The sequence below is a fragment of the Heterocephalus glaber genome, unplaced genomic scaffold (genome assembly GCF_053883595.1).
Source record: "Heterocephalus glaber isolate CG9 unplaced genomic scaffold, H.glaber_assembly_v1.0 deba00001561, whole genome shotgun sequence".
NCBI classification, from domain to species: Eukaryota; Metazoa; Chordata; class Mammalia; order Rodentia; family Bathyergidae; genus Heterocephalus; species Heterocephalus glaber.
The window spans coordinates 10452128-10465564 of record NW_028258349.1 but is presented as its reverse complement, the minus strand read 5'-3'; the positions used below and the strand labels follow the sequence as shown (position 1 = coordinate 10465564).

The following is a 13437-nucleotide window of genomic DNA, read 5'->3' as shown; positions in this document are numbered from 1 at the left end:
CCCGCGCGCGCTCGCCATCCGAGACCGACAGCGCGCGCGCTCCCCGGGGGCAGCCCTCCCCCCGCGCGCGTCGGCCCCGGGCTCGCGCTCGCGCCGCCGCCGCCACCGCCGCCGCGCGCGCGCAGCTCAAGTAAAGGAGGAAAAAAAGGGGGGGAAAAATAGAAAGCGGCCGCGGCGGCAGCAGCGATCCGCCGCCGGACTGGGCCAGGCTGGGTGGTGGGCGCGCGAGCTGGCGACCCAGGGGACAGGCAGCGGCAATCCAGGGCGGGCCGAGTGAAAAAAAAAAATAAGTCGCGGCGGCGGCGGCCGCTCAGGGAAGGAGGCCCGAGGGCCGCGTGCGGCGGGCTGGGGGCGGCCGAGCGGCGTCCCGGAGCCTCGGGCGCCCGGAGCCGGCGGGCGGGCGGAGGCGGCAGCTGAGGCTGGAGCAGGAGGCGGCGGGCGCTGGAGCGACGGCGGCGGCGGCATCTCCTCCTCACATGACCCCACTGTTTGTCCCCGTGATCAGCGCGAGCGGCTCCCGTGTCTCCTCCGTCCCCTCCTGCCGCGCGGCGTGAGCGCCGGGCTCGGGGGCCCCCCCGGCCGCCCGCCCCCTCCCCTCCCTCCCTCCCCCTCCCCTCCCCTCCCCCCCTGGGCCCCGCGCCCCCCCCGCCCCCGCCCCCCCCATGGACATGCTGGACCCGGGTCTGGATCCCGCTGCCTCGGCCACCGCTGCAGCCGCCGCCAGGTAAGAGCGCCCGGCCGGCCGGTCTTCTCGCGCTCCCGGGTCCCGGCCCTTCGGCCCGCCGGCCGGGCCGCCATGATCCCGAGGGCCGCCGGGCCCGGCTCAAAATGGAGGCCGCAAGGGAGGGGGCGCCCGGTGCTTGACGCCCCTGTCCCCCGGCCCGCGGGCGCCCGCCTGGGGTCGGACCGCACCGTCTGAATGGGGGCCGTGCGCTGGGGCGGGGGCGCGGGCTGCCCCGACCCCGGCCAGACCCCTCTCCCTCCTTTGCCCGCGCAGCCACGACAAGGGACCCGAGGCAGAGGAGGGCGTCGAGCTGCAGGAAGGTGAGTGTTTGCGGTGCACCGGGGCTGGGCCCGTGCCCGCGGAGGGGCTGGGCGTGTGGACCCCGCGCGGGGCTGACCCTCCCGACCCTCCTCCGACCGCAGGCGGGGACGGCCCTGGGGCGGAGGAGCAGACGGCGGTGGCCATCGCCAGCGTCCAGCAGGCGGCGTTCGGCGACCACAACATCCAGTACCAGTTTCGAACAGAGAATAATGGAGGACAGGTGAGGCGCGGGCTGGGCGCCTGCGGGCCGGCGGAAGGCTGAGCCAGGACAGGCGGGCGCGCGTGCTGGGAGAGGCTCAGACCTGGCCCCAGCCCTAGCCCCAGCCCCAGCCCCAGCGCTGGTCTTGTTGCTCTGCCGCCCCCTGCAGGTGACATACCGCGTAGTCCAGGTGACTGATGGTCAGCTGGATGGCCAGGGCGACACAGCTGGCGCCGTCAGCGTCGTGTCCACAGCTGCCTTCGCGGGGGGGCAGCAGGCTGTGACCCAGGTGGGTGTGGACGGGGCAGCCCAGCGCCCCGGCCCCGCTGCTGCCTCTGTGCCCCCAGGTCCCGCCGCACCCTTCCCACTGGTAGGTGCCCAGCATCTTGTGGGGGGCAGAGAGGTAGCACTGCTCTGCCCTTGCGGAGCCCCAGGGGGTGGGGCAGGTGGCTGACAGGTGCTGCTCTCAGGTGATGAGGCCTGTGGAGTCAGATCCCTATTGTGTGCAGTGACTTCTTGTGCCTTGTGTTGTTGTTTTGACTTTATTGTATAAAATGGGGATGATGAGCCAGGCATGGTGGTTGCACCTGTAATCCCAGCCCTTGGGAGGCTGAAGCCAGTGTGTAGCTAGAAGTCAGCCTGGACTACATAGTAAGACCTTGTCTTGAAAACTTTAAAGGAAAAAGAAGATGTGTCTCTCCGAGGAAAGCCTCTTAAAGTAAAATGAAGGGACCCAGCAAGTGATGGCTGAGTACCTGTGTGGCTTCAGGGCATCTGAGACACAGGACAGAGGGACTCTCCTCTCTGCAGAGCATGTACTACCCACCAAGCACAGCAACAAGGGGGATGAATGGGGTTGAGATGGCTAAGGGCAGTCTCTCTCCTGTTCTCCAGGCTGTAATCCAAAATCCCTTCAGCAATGGTGGCAGCCCGGCTGCTGAGGCTGTCAGTGGTGAGGCACGGTTTGCCTACTTCCCCGCGTCCACTGTGGGAGATACAACGGCAGTGTCTGTACAGACCACAGACCAGAGCTTGCAGGCTGGAGGTAAGAAGAGGAAAGGCCAGGATGGAAGGCAGGGGAAGCAATGGGCCTGGCAGGCAGGGAAGCCCCTAGCCATTTCCAGCTCTGCCCTTGTCTTGCCATTAACCAACGCTGTCACTGCAGGCCAGTTCTATGTCATGATGACGCCTCAGGACGTGCTTCAGACAGGAACGCAAAGGACGATTGCACCCCGGACACACCCCTACTCTCCGTAGGTGCAGGAGTGTCTGCCCCAGGAGCAGGGGACCCTGGGAGGGTCTGCTGTTGGGGATGAAGGAATGGAGGGTTTTTTGGCCTAGGAGTTGGGCAGGTTGGCGCCCAGCAGGCACGGGATGTGTTTCTTAGCCTTCTTTGCTTGGAAAGTATGTTTCTTCCCTTTTTGTGTATGGGTTTGCCTTGCAAAGATAATTATCAAGTCTGACTGTAGTAAGTGCTTGGGCACGCAGGCCTGAGATAATATGTGCCCCATTTTTTTTCTCTCTCTTCTAGAAAAATTGACGGAACCAGAACACCTCGAGATGAGAGACGGAGAGCTCAGCACAATGAAGGTAAGAGCAAGGGGTAGGCAGGGCCAGCTCAGGCCGCAGCCTCCCAGCCCCAGCCAGTCCTGACATCTGGACTCAGACAGGGAAGCAGCTCTGGCTTGTTACCAGCTGGGTCTCATCTGAGATGTGTCTGTTGAATGTCAGAAAGGTTGAAATGGGGACAGAATAGTGTCAAGAACAGAGGTAGAGGGCATGAACTGAAATTGACCAAGTGTTTGGTCATGCCTGGCTCGTGCTTTTTAATTAATAGCCAACATCTAAAGTAGCCACCCTTAATGTTCACATATGAATCTCTTGCTCCTTTTGAAAAATCGAGTTGATCTGCCTACCCCTGGCCAACCTTCTACAGGCAGCTATTGTGCCCTTGCTTCTCATTCCCATGCCACCTGCCTCCCAGCCGGCAACATTTCAGGTCCTGAGGGATGAAGCCACAGGAAGACCTGCCTCTGGCCAACCAAGGACAAGGCAGCCTTCCCTTCCCAGAAACAACACATCACACCCTGAAGCCTTTTGTCCTGCAGTATTGTTGTTTTCCACCTCAATTGATCAGTTCTATTATGGACATAGCAGCCTGCAGGTGCCAAGGGAGCACTGACACCCATACAGCTAACATTTGACAAATATTTACTGACCCTGGGTCCCAGGCTGGGCATTGTGGGCCCTGTGTCAGGTCTGGAGCCTGATGAGGAGTGTCAGAGGCCCAGTAGACAGAGGGCATGTGGCTGAGGGTGTTGGACAAGGCCTCCCCTGAATCTTTGCCCACCTATCAGTTAGAGGGAGCATGGAGTAGAGGGTCAGGTTGCTTGGTGGGGCAGAGGTTCCTGTGGTTGCCTTGGGAGGGGACCCAGCAGGGTCAGGAAAGGCCTTGAGTGCCAGGCCAAGGTCCTGCGTCCTGTAGTTGTTTGATATGGGGTGGGGGTTGGGGGCCTGTATGGGCTCTGCACTAAGGAGCTTGCTGACTTCAGACCTCTGGCCAGCGTGCACACACCTGGGCTGGCCCCTCCCTGGGGCCCTTGGGGGCTTGGATGATAGGACAGATGTGGTCTCAGTTGTTAATAGTGTTCACTGTGGTGGGAAAAAGAGAAGATGCATACAGCCACAGCGTGACATTAGGTGGCATGATAGGGCTCTTGGAGAAAGTGAGGAAGTGAACAGGAACTGTGTGCTCTGAAGGCCTCTTGAGGGGAAACATTTGAGCAAGGGCCAGAGAATACCTTAGGGAACAAGCCACTCTGGGACCTGGGAAGAGTCGTGGGCAGCAGGAAGAATGTGTGCAAACATCCGGGGCCTGAGTGTGTTTGAAGAACAGGACAGAACTCAGGAAAGAAAAGGTGGCAGAGCTGAGGTGGCAGCTAGCAGATCACTCAGGGTCTTGTGAGAAGCCCTGCTAGGGTGGGAGGGGGAGCCAGATTCTAGGAAAGCAGGAGGTAAACACAGGTGTTTGGTCTAAGACTGTAGGATATGAAAAGGATGAGCCTGGGGAAAACAGCTCAAGACAGCCTCATGTTGAGGTCAGGCTGCTTTGAAGGGGATGGATGAGTTGGAGCTTGGCTACCAAGGCAGCCCCAGGTCCACCACTTTGTGGCCATGTAGCCTCAGGTTGGTTTTGTTCTCTGTACCTGTCCCCTTTAAACTGGCACTGACCACTCCAAGGCTCCTGGTGACGTGCTGCAAGTTGAGACATGACAGTGCGTGGTGGCACATGTGTGGCCTGCAGCTGGCTTCCTGCCCCATGTACTCTACCTGTACCTGGATCCATCCACCTCCATCCAGGTCATCCTCAACAGTTCCCAGCCTCTACGTGACCCCTTCCTTCCAGCTGCATCTTGCCCTCTCGCCTTTCACCTGCAGAACATTTGACTTGCTGTGTGCCCATCCTCCCTGTCCCCTTGGCCATGTGGCCATACCAGATTGTCTCTATTGAAGGTCACCTGTGATGACCTCATTGCCAAATCCACTGGCTTCCTCTCCTGTCTGAGCTCCAAGCATCTGACCCTGCCTGTTCCCCTCCTTTCTGGAATGTTCCCTTCTGTTCTTCAGTTTTCCTACCGCCTTTTCTTCTCCTTTGCCTCTTGTACCTCAGGGCAAGGCCTCCTAACTTTTCCCGGGAGGCTTGTTCACAGTCAGTCTCCAGGGCTCCCCCGGAGGTTCACAATGACTCTATCAGAGGGGAGGCCTGGGAATCTGCTTCCAAGTTTCTCAGGAGCCTCTTCACATTAGACAGGCTAGGGAATGGCTTTCTTTGGCTGCTGGGATTCTTAAGATCTGGCCTCTTTTTCCCTCCATCCCAGGGGTATGGCCCATGGGGTTAACTGGTTGATTGGTATTCCCAAAACTCCATCCCCAGTTGTAGGCATCTATTCTTTCTTTTCTCCAAAAGTCTGTCACTCACAGTGAGGTGAGAACTGCCTCTCTGTGTCCTCCCAGGCTTCACCCACCACTCAGAACCCAGTGATACGCAAAGCTGTTTCTATGCCATCCTCTCTCAGATTCCAGGCCCCTGTTTGAAGTGCAATTCCGAATCTCTGCCTCTGGCCAGCCTTAACCCAGAACTTGCTGTCTCCTTCCCTAAATGCACATGTGCCTCCTTTCTCTCTCCAGAACAGCAAAAGGCAGCCCTGTCACAGTTACCACGACAGGAGCAAAGGCCAGCATGGCTTTCAGCTGTGCCCTCTTCTCACCTGTGTCCGCATACCTCAGGATGCTGTGCAGAAGTGGGTTTCAAGCCAGTGTCTCTTTCCCTCTCTCTTGGTGCCCTGGGGAAGAGGGACTGAAGGAGCAGAGTGCACTTGGTGTAACAGAGGGGAGGGGACCCTACTGAACTGGGCTTCCAAGGTCAGTCCACTGCTGCCATGGCAGAATTTAGGCCCAGTGTCACCAGAAATTCACATCTTTATGTGAAATCTGACTTCTAAAGGCCAGACTGAATTGGTTTTCCTGTGTCATTGGTTTTCATTATTAATGTTACTAATTCATTCCTTCTACGGTACTTGAGTTTTAATTTGCTAAGTTTTAGTCTTTGCTCCCCCCTTTTTTTGTGACAAGGTCTCACTATGTAGCCCAGCCTGGCCCGGAACTCACAGCGATCCTCCTGCCTCAGCCTCCTGGGTGCTAGGATTACAGACGTGTGCCACCATGCCCGGCTTCCCCCTTTTCACTTCATATGATTTTAGATCTTTTTTTTTCCTAATTAGAGTGTTTACTGTTGCAGATTTCCCTCTATTGCCACATCCCATTTATATTTGTTGTGCTTTCATCATTGTATTTTTGTTTTCCTTGTAATTTCTTTGACCCTGGAATTATTTAGATGCGTATTGCTTAATTCCAAAATATTTATGGATTTTCTGGATATCTTTTTGCTGATTTTTAATTTAGTTCTTTTGTTGTCAGGTAACATACTGTATGGCTTCAGTTCTTTGAAACATATCAAGGCCTATCTCAGAGCTGGAATATGGTCTGGCTTGGTGGAGGTGGCCTGTGTGCATGACAGGGACGTGTGTCTGCTGCTATAGGGTGGGGATTCCCTCAGGATCACAGAGGCTGAGTTGGTTGAGTATATTTGTATTTTCTTTTTTTTTTTTGGTACCAGGGATCGAACTTGGGACCTTGCGCCTGTGAGGCAGGTAGCAGAACCACTGAGCTAAATCCCCGGCCCTGTACTTTCTGTCCTGAAATCTTGTCTACTTATTCTGTCAGTTAAGAAAAGAGTATCGATGTCTCCAACTTGTTTGTGGTTTTGGCCATTTCTGCTTTGAGTCCTGGCAGACTTTGCTACTGAATTGAGTGTTTAGTGTCATTCAGTGTTACTGAAGTGCGTTCGTAGAGTGGATGTGGCCTTGGCCATCCTCTGTTTCAAATGTGCCAATGTGGTTTTCCCAAGGCACAGGCCTGACATGGCACAGCCTGGTTAGTGTAGGCCCTGAACGCAAGGAGCGAGGCCCTGGAGGAGGAGACGAGGTCCGCCCCCTGGGCAGAGCAGGCCAGGCACACAGGTCTACTCGTACAGCCCCCAGCATGTTCTCACGTCACTGCTTCTGGGGTCTTGCTGGCTCTCTACCTAATGTGCCTCCTTTCGGTTACCAGCCCAGCCGTGTTCATCCCACCCCCAGGCTGTGGAGGAAACATTCCTTCCCACCCTCTGCCTTCCCCAGGCACTTTGTACACAGTGGGATTGGCACTTCATAGTGGCACTGTGGCATCAGCATGACAGAGTGGGGTTGGTCCCTCCCTGCCCATGGCAGGGCAGAGGGGGTTAGGTTTTTCAGAAGTGCACACGGAAGGGCATGTGTCACCCCCCTCACCCTAAATGGCTTGAAATGAGTGTGGGGCTGCAGCTCAGTGCCCAGCTCCATGAGCGCTGGACTTCGGGGAATGGGGTTATTGTTGAAAGCTTGGGGATGGATGGAGCACACTGCAGGGGGACATGGCAGTAGTACACCAGGTCTGGGCTGGGGACTCTCAGCTTTGTTGCTGCTTTTGGCTACTGCGTAAGAGGTGGCTATCCCTGATGGCAGGTTTCTGCTCACTATGACAGTAATAGGGCCCGAGCTCTCTCCAGAGTCCAGTTAAGATGCATCCCAGCCTCCACAGTCTCACTCAGCATGGTGCATCGTGCTGAGAAAGGGGAGAGTGAAAGGATGGGCCTGGGAGCAGGGAACAATGGACAGAGCACAGGAAGGAGAATCCTCACGGGGGACTCGCTCAGTCCAAGTGGGGGGCACTTGGAGGTGGTGAGGGCTGGTCCACAGTAGTGGAGGGTTGGGGCCAAGAGAGGAGGTGGGTTGTGCCTGCTCCTGGGCCAGGAGCACTCCTGCAGGGCAGGGCAGGGCTGGGGAGGTGCTGAGCTCAGGAGAAGCATGTCTGCCCTCCCCCCGCAAGGTGCTTTCTTCTCCCTTCACAAACACCATACACCTCTTAAACCTTCCCGGCAAGAAGGCGGGGTGTATGGAAGGAGGGGACACCCAGGCCTCTGCCCCACAGTGTAGTCCTGAGCTCAGAAGTTTCTGAAGGTTTGGGCAGCTGTGCCTCCAGGCTATGAGACTGGGGTCTCTGGCTCAGATGTGTGCTTTCCCCCATATAGGTGTCCTAAGGATGTGACATGGGCCAGAGGGGTTGCGCATGTGACTCTGAGGGAGATTGTGGAGTTTTATGAAATCCCAAATCTGGGCTTCTGAAGTGAACTTCTACATCACTTTGCCTTCCTTGGCCTTCGAGGTGTAGGGCCATATTGTTCCTAGGAGCCAGAGCCTGTGGGTCCAGGCCTCTGAGAGCTACAGGTGCCAGCCTGGGGAGCTGGGACTTGCTGCCAGAGCCCTGGAGAAGGACTTTAACCAGGGGCAAGGCATGATCAGGTTTGATTTACAGATGAGAAAAGCAAGATCAGGGGACCAGAGTTTCTGGGAAGAGGTGGAGAATCCATACAGGGGATGTGGGAACCAGAGTGTTGCTGGGTCCTGTGTAAAGGAGCTCTGACCCCTTCCTCACCTCCTGAGAATAGGAGCCCGCTCTGTCCAGAGCTGCTTTTTCAAAAGAAGCCACAAATGATCATTATGACATGAAATTTCCCAATTTTTAAATTACTCAGATTTTCATAAGTATGCTGGATGGGCCAAAGAAAACAATCACAGTCCCTAGGGCTTTTTTTTCTTTTTTTTTTTTTTTGCTTTGCTTAGCTTAGTTTAGGTTAGGTTTGCTTTGCTTTGCTTTGCTTTGCTTTGGTGTAAGGGGGATTAAATCCAGTACTGAGCTACATCCTGGCTCATTCATTCACTCACTCTTTCATTCATGCATTCATGCCCAGAGACCTAATCTTGTTAAGTTGCTAAGTTGCCTGGGTTGAACTTGAACTTTCAGTCCTCCTGCCTCAGCCTCCCAGAGTACTGGGTTACAGGGATGTGCCACCATGCCCAGTAGTCCGTAGCTTTTGATTTCTGGCCTGAAGGTGTGTGGTGTTCGAGGTTGGGGTTTTAGTTGTTATGCTCCTGTGAAGCAGTGCAGCCAGGGCTCTGTCTTTGCACTTCCTAGCTCTGTGGCCTTGGATGGGGCCTGTACCAGGCCTCACTGAGCTCAGGGCAGGGCCAGTAAGTGTTGTTGGGTAGCCATTATTACTGCCATTTCTTGCAGTGGAGCGGAGGCGGAGGGACAAAATCAACAACTGGATTGTCCAACTTTCAAAAATCATTCCAGATTGTAACACAGACAATAGCAAGACAGGAGCGGTAAGTGTCCCCTGCCCTCTGGCTAGGAGGCCACCTGGCCTTGCATTGCTGCAGTGGCCCCAGTTTCCCAGCCCCTTCCGGGAAGCTTGGCTGACCCCCAGCACTGATGCTGTCCTGGGTGGGCTGGTGGGCAGTGCTCCGTCTGATGCTCTCGCCCACCAGAGTAAAGGGGGCATCCTGTCGAAGGCCTGCGACTACATCCGGGAGCTGCGCCAGACCAACCAGCGCATGCAGGAGACCTTCAAGGAGGCCGAGCGGCTGCAGGTAGACAATGAGCTCCTGAGGCAGCAGGTGAGTATGGGTGCCCCAGGATTCCTGGGACCCAGGAGCTAGCCCCTGGCTCACTTGTCCCCTGTGGCACCTACAGATTGAGGAGCTGAAGAATGAGAATGCCCTGCTTCGAGCCCAGCTGCAGCAGCACAACCTGGAGATGGTGGGCGAGAGTGCTCGGCAGTGATGCCTGCTCCACCATGAAGCCCCGCCCCCAGCCCTTAGCACAGAGAGGGACACATGCCCCTCCCCCAGCTGCGTTTTTTTATAGTAGATTTTTAACAAAAATGAAATGAAATGATGAATTTCTGTGGATACATTACCCACTATCCTGCTCGACTTGGAAATGACCCCCTCACAACCTGTCTGTCTGCCTCCCTTCTCCAGCCCTCCCCAAGCCTCAGCACTCCTGGTGGTCTCACCAGGGGGCCAGAGGGAGGAGGACAGAGGCCTTGCTGTTTCCTGCTGCCTCCTTGGTCTCTTTAGAGGTACTGAGACAGGGTGCTTATGGGAAGGAGGGAGCTTTGGGGGGCCACCCAGGGCCTGGACCTAAGCAGGAAAGCCGTGTCCCACTCCACCTCTTGTTTCTGGATCCCTGCTCCCTTTTGGGTGTGTGCGCGCGAGTGTGTGTGTGTGTGTGTGTGTGTGTGTGTGTGCGCGCGTGCGTGTGTTGTGTGTGTGTGTGTGTGTGTGTGTGTGTGTGTGTGCGTTTTAATTTTCTTTATGGAAAAATGGGCAAAAAAAGAGAGAGAGAGGTATTTAACTGCAATAAACTGGCCCCATGTGGCCCCCGCCTTGTCTGTCAGTGTCTGTCCATCTCAGGCCTGGGGAGGGACTGGGGTCAGTGCAGAGCTCCTCAAGGCCAAGACTTCAGCTGTTGTGTTGGTGGCAGTGTACCAGTCCCTGCCATCCCACACTCCTGGAGCCCAGTCTGTTGGTGAGATGGAGGAATTAAGGGTTGAATACTCTCTCTGAGGCCCCAGGGGTGCAGATGCAGGGTGGGGGTGGGAGGACCTAGGGTCAAGGACATGTCCCATGCTGTTGGAGGAGAGGCTGGGGTCTCCCATGTCACCAGTTCCTGAAAATAGGCCTGACTCCTGGCCTTGCCCTGTGGGCTGAAGCCCTCCCCTCTGCACCAGCCAATGATGGGGCCTGGCCTTGAGCCCCCCACCCCCAGGGAGGGCAGATGGCCAGCAAGCCAGGCTTGGCCCGTCAGCCTGTCGCCGCACACCGGGGCTCTGGCGCCTGTGCTGTGACCCCTGCCCCTGGCTGATGATGAAACCTGGCCTGAGCCAGTGCAGCAACACTTGCTGGGGCTGGAGGATGCTGCTGCTGCGTCCCCCAGAGGTCAGTGTGCAGCCCTCCTTCACTTCCTCCTGAGATTGGGCCTGCCTGCCAGTCACCTTGTTGAGCTCCCTACCCTGCCACCACCCCCAGTGCCATAACTGGTCTCCCTGGCCCCTTTTCCTGGGTTTTCCCCTGTGAGGCCATCTCAGTGTGTGGTATGATTAGCTGCCATGTGGAGTGAAGAGGCGGAGAGAGCAGCCCTCCCTCCCCAGGGCCCATCCATTTTCATGGTGTCCAATGAGTCTGGGCAGTTTAGTGGCCAGGAAGTGTTGACAGTATTGTTCCCCATGCTCTGGCGACGGGTAACATGATAGTTCTGGCATGGCTCAGGTGGAATGGCCAGGACCCCATCTCAGGAATCAAGGTTTGTGGGTTCCCTGGGCCATGTGTACTGCAAGGTGGTCCAGGTAGATGGGAATAAAGGTACTGCAGTCAGCCTTGGTTCATCCCCCGGCCAGTGATGTCCTGGGGAACCAGCTCTTAAAAAGCCCTGTGTTTGCCAGTTTCTGTGCTGTCAATTCCCTCACTGCTGGTCCTGATGCCATTGAGTGGGAACTTGGATAAGAGGGTCCATTGCAGTCTGCTGCGCCCCTCTGTTCTGAGAAGGTAGAGAGCTTGGTGATGAAGATCACAAGCCTTGGCATCAGAGAAGTCAACTCGGGTCAGTGCCTGAGGAGGCAGCTGAGACCCCAAAATACTGGCAGAGCCCAGGCGCTTTACAGAGGCCAGGTGGCACTGGCTATCACAAAAAGTAATGTTCTAGCATGTAAGACACATCAGATGCTGATGTTGATGCTACCTTCTATGGTCATTTTCCAGCCACTAGAGCCACATCTTAAAGTCTGACATTCAGAAACTGCATGGTGGAGGTTCAGCCAACGAGTGTGGTAGTCACCTGGCTATCCAGTGTCCTTCCCAGAAGTTGTGCATGTGCACAGAGCCCCCAGGACAATGGGATACCCCTCCCTGCAACCATGCTGGGTCTGTCAGCCATGCTGGCATGAATGAGGGCATCCAGGAAGGGTGGGAGAGGGGCACCCTGCTTCTGTCCTCCAGCCTCTGGGGAAAAAGTGGGATTTTTTTCTGAGATCAACAGGTTTACATCACACTGGGGAAAACTGTTCTCAAGTAGCTGGCCAGAGGGATGTGTGGGCCCGTCTGCTCCACCCCCTAGACACACCTCTGCTGGCTGAGGGTGACACAACTCTGTCCCCTGTCACTGTTCCCGCTTATCTCTCCCGCCTTTACGGCGCCACTACCTTCTTGGAAATGAGCTAGGGCAAAGGGGTGGGGGCTCAGACCACCGCCTCCTCCAGTGGGCCTCATAAAAAGGACTGAAATTGAGCCCCAGACACCAGAGCAAGTCCTAGACCCAACAGTCGGTTGGCTAGACAGACTGCATTATGGCAATAAACACTCAGATCCAGGCTGCCTGCCTACTGGTCCTCCTCCTTGCCAGCCTGACCAGTAGCTCCATTGTCCAGCCACAGGTGAGAGTCTTGGAGGCCGGGCTCCCAGCAGGGCAGCTAGAATGGAAAGCCAGATCTCGGTGGCAGTGGGGGACTGCTGCTGAGCTGAGGCCAGCTCTGGGGAAATGGTACCTCCTGGAGGAACAGGGATGGGATAGAGTATCAGGGATGGGGTGGGGGTGGGGGGATCCCTGAGCTAATTGTACTGTACCACTGAGTGCTGCTCTGTGTCAAGCCTTCCTGCAAATAGGATGAAGTGGGCCATACCGGTAGGAGAGAGACAGGTTTTTGCTCTTACGGAGCTTACATCCTGGTCAGGGCATTAGTTTGTGAACAATTCAGACAAATGAACAACTGTGTTTAGTAAATACTACTCATGAATAGCATAAGAGATGGTGTGGAGTGACCACAGGGCAACCAGACTGGGGACAAGGGGCTGGCAGCTGAGAGCGTTGAGAAAAATGATACTGTGCTTGTATGCCTTGGAGAGTAACAGGTGACGAGCAAACAAGCAGCAAGGTGGGACAAGCATGGGTACTGGGAGATGAGGTCAAGGGTGTGCAGAGTGCAGCCCTGCAGACACCAATTTATCCTCGAAGTACCAGGAACATCCTGTTGGCTTTTAAAGTGGGGAAAGCCACGATCAGACTGGTAACATTAGAAGTCACTGGTGGTATTATTAGGAGCAAGATGCAGGCAGATGCTCCAAGAGGTTGAAGTTGGTATCCAGACAGGGGAGGGTGATATCCCAAAGAAGAGTAGGGGCTGTGGGAGAGGAGGTGACAGATCTGTGATGTTTATAAAAAGGAGAATGCCCAAGGGAGCAAGAGAAGAGCAAGAAAGCAAGGCCCCTCCCAGGAGTCCAGCGGGCCATGAGGTCTCAACCACTGGGACAGGAGCAGGTAGGTGGGGCAGCCTGAGAGCTCTGCCATCCTCAGTACCCCTTCTCTTTCAGACAGGGCAGCTTGCAGACCTCCAGCCCCATGACACAGCCGAAGCCAAGGTCAGCTTCACGGTAAGAGCCGGGGAGACTCCTGCTCTGGTCCCCACGCCTTGCCCTCTCCCAGACCCAAACACTCACTCTCCCCTCCTTTCCACAGCCCACACTGCACAGGCTAAGGAGGCGGGACACTCACTTTCCCATCTGCGTTTTCTGCTGTGGCTGCTGTAAGAACGCAAGGTGTGGGATATGCTGCAAGACATAGAGCCTCCTGCCTTAACCCCCTTGCCCTTCCTTATTTATTCCTGTCCCCCTCCAATAGCGGTCTTGGAATAAAATGGCTGCTTCTTTTATTTTTCAAA

General features: G+C 56.1%; 2 protein-coding genes across 5 annotated transcripts; both read left to right on the top strand.

The window, feature by feature from the left end:
* Window positions 1-87: 87 nt before the first annotated feature.
* Window positions 88-10113, top strand: Usf2 (upstream transcription factor 2, c-fos interacting). Of its 4 annotated transcripts, none has more exons than XM_021239682.2 (10): window positions 101-724; window positions 998-1044; window positions 1147-1265; window positions 1414-1533; window positions 2139-2289; window positions 2410-2497; window positions 2776-2834; window positions 8955-9049; window positions 9212-9340; window positions 9417-10113. In XM_021239682.2, the coding sequence occupies exons 1-10, from the start codon at window positions 663-665 to the stop codon at window positions 9504-9506; spliced, it is 960 nt and encodes a 319-aa protein (XP_021095341.1). In that variant the 5' UTR covers window positions 101-662; the 3' UTR covers window positions 9507-10113. The 4 variants fall into 4 exon arrangements, with proteins under 4 accessions (XP_012932988.2, XP_021095341.1, XP_004858891.1 ...); XM_004858834.4 differs by having other exon boundaries at window positions 1414-1614; XM_013077534.3 differs by lacking the exon at window positions 2410-2497 and having other exon boundaries at window positions 88-724; window positions 1414-1614.
* A 1840-nt stretch (window positions 10114-11953) lies between these two features.
* Hamp (hepcidin antimicrobial peptide) lies at window positions 11954-13437 on the top strand. Its single transcript, XM_004858837.3, has 3 exons — window positions 11954-12156; window positions 13091-13150; window positions 13236-13437. The coding sequence occupies exons 1-3, from the start codon at window positions 12070-12072 to the stop codon at window positions 13338-13340; spliced, it is 252 nt and encodes an 83-aa protein (XP_004858894.1). The 5' UTR covers window positions 11954-12069; the 3' UTR covers window positions 13341-13437.

Coding starts and splice junctions, on each gene's coding strand:
- Usf2 (XM_004858834.4), top strand. CDS start 663: ATGGACATGCTGGACCCGGGTCTGGATCCCGCTGCCTCGGCCACCGCT. Junction 1,045..1,146: donor GGGCGTCGAGCTGCAGGAAG/GTGAGTGTTTGC, acceptor CTCCGACCGCAG/GCGGGGACGGCCCTGGGGCG. Junction 2,498..2,775: donor CGGACACACCCCTACTCTCC/GTAGGTGCAGGA, acceptor TCTCTCTTCTAG/AAAAATTGACGGAACCAGAA.
- Hamp (XM_004858837.3), top strand. CDS start 12,070: ATGGCAATAAACACTCAGATCCAGGCTGCCTGCCTACTGGTCCTCCTC. Junction 12,157..13,090: donor GCTCCATTGTCCAGCCACAG/GTGAGAGTCTTG, acceptor CTTCTCTTTCAG/ACAGGGCAGCTTGCAGACCT. Junction 13,151..13,235: donor AAGCCAAGGTCAGCTTCACG/GTAAGAGCCGGG, acceptor TCCTTTCCACAG/CCCACACTGCACAGGCTAAG.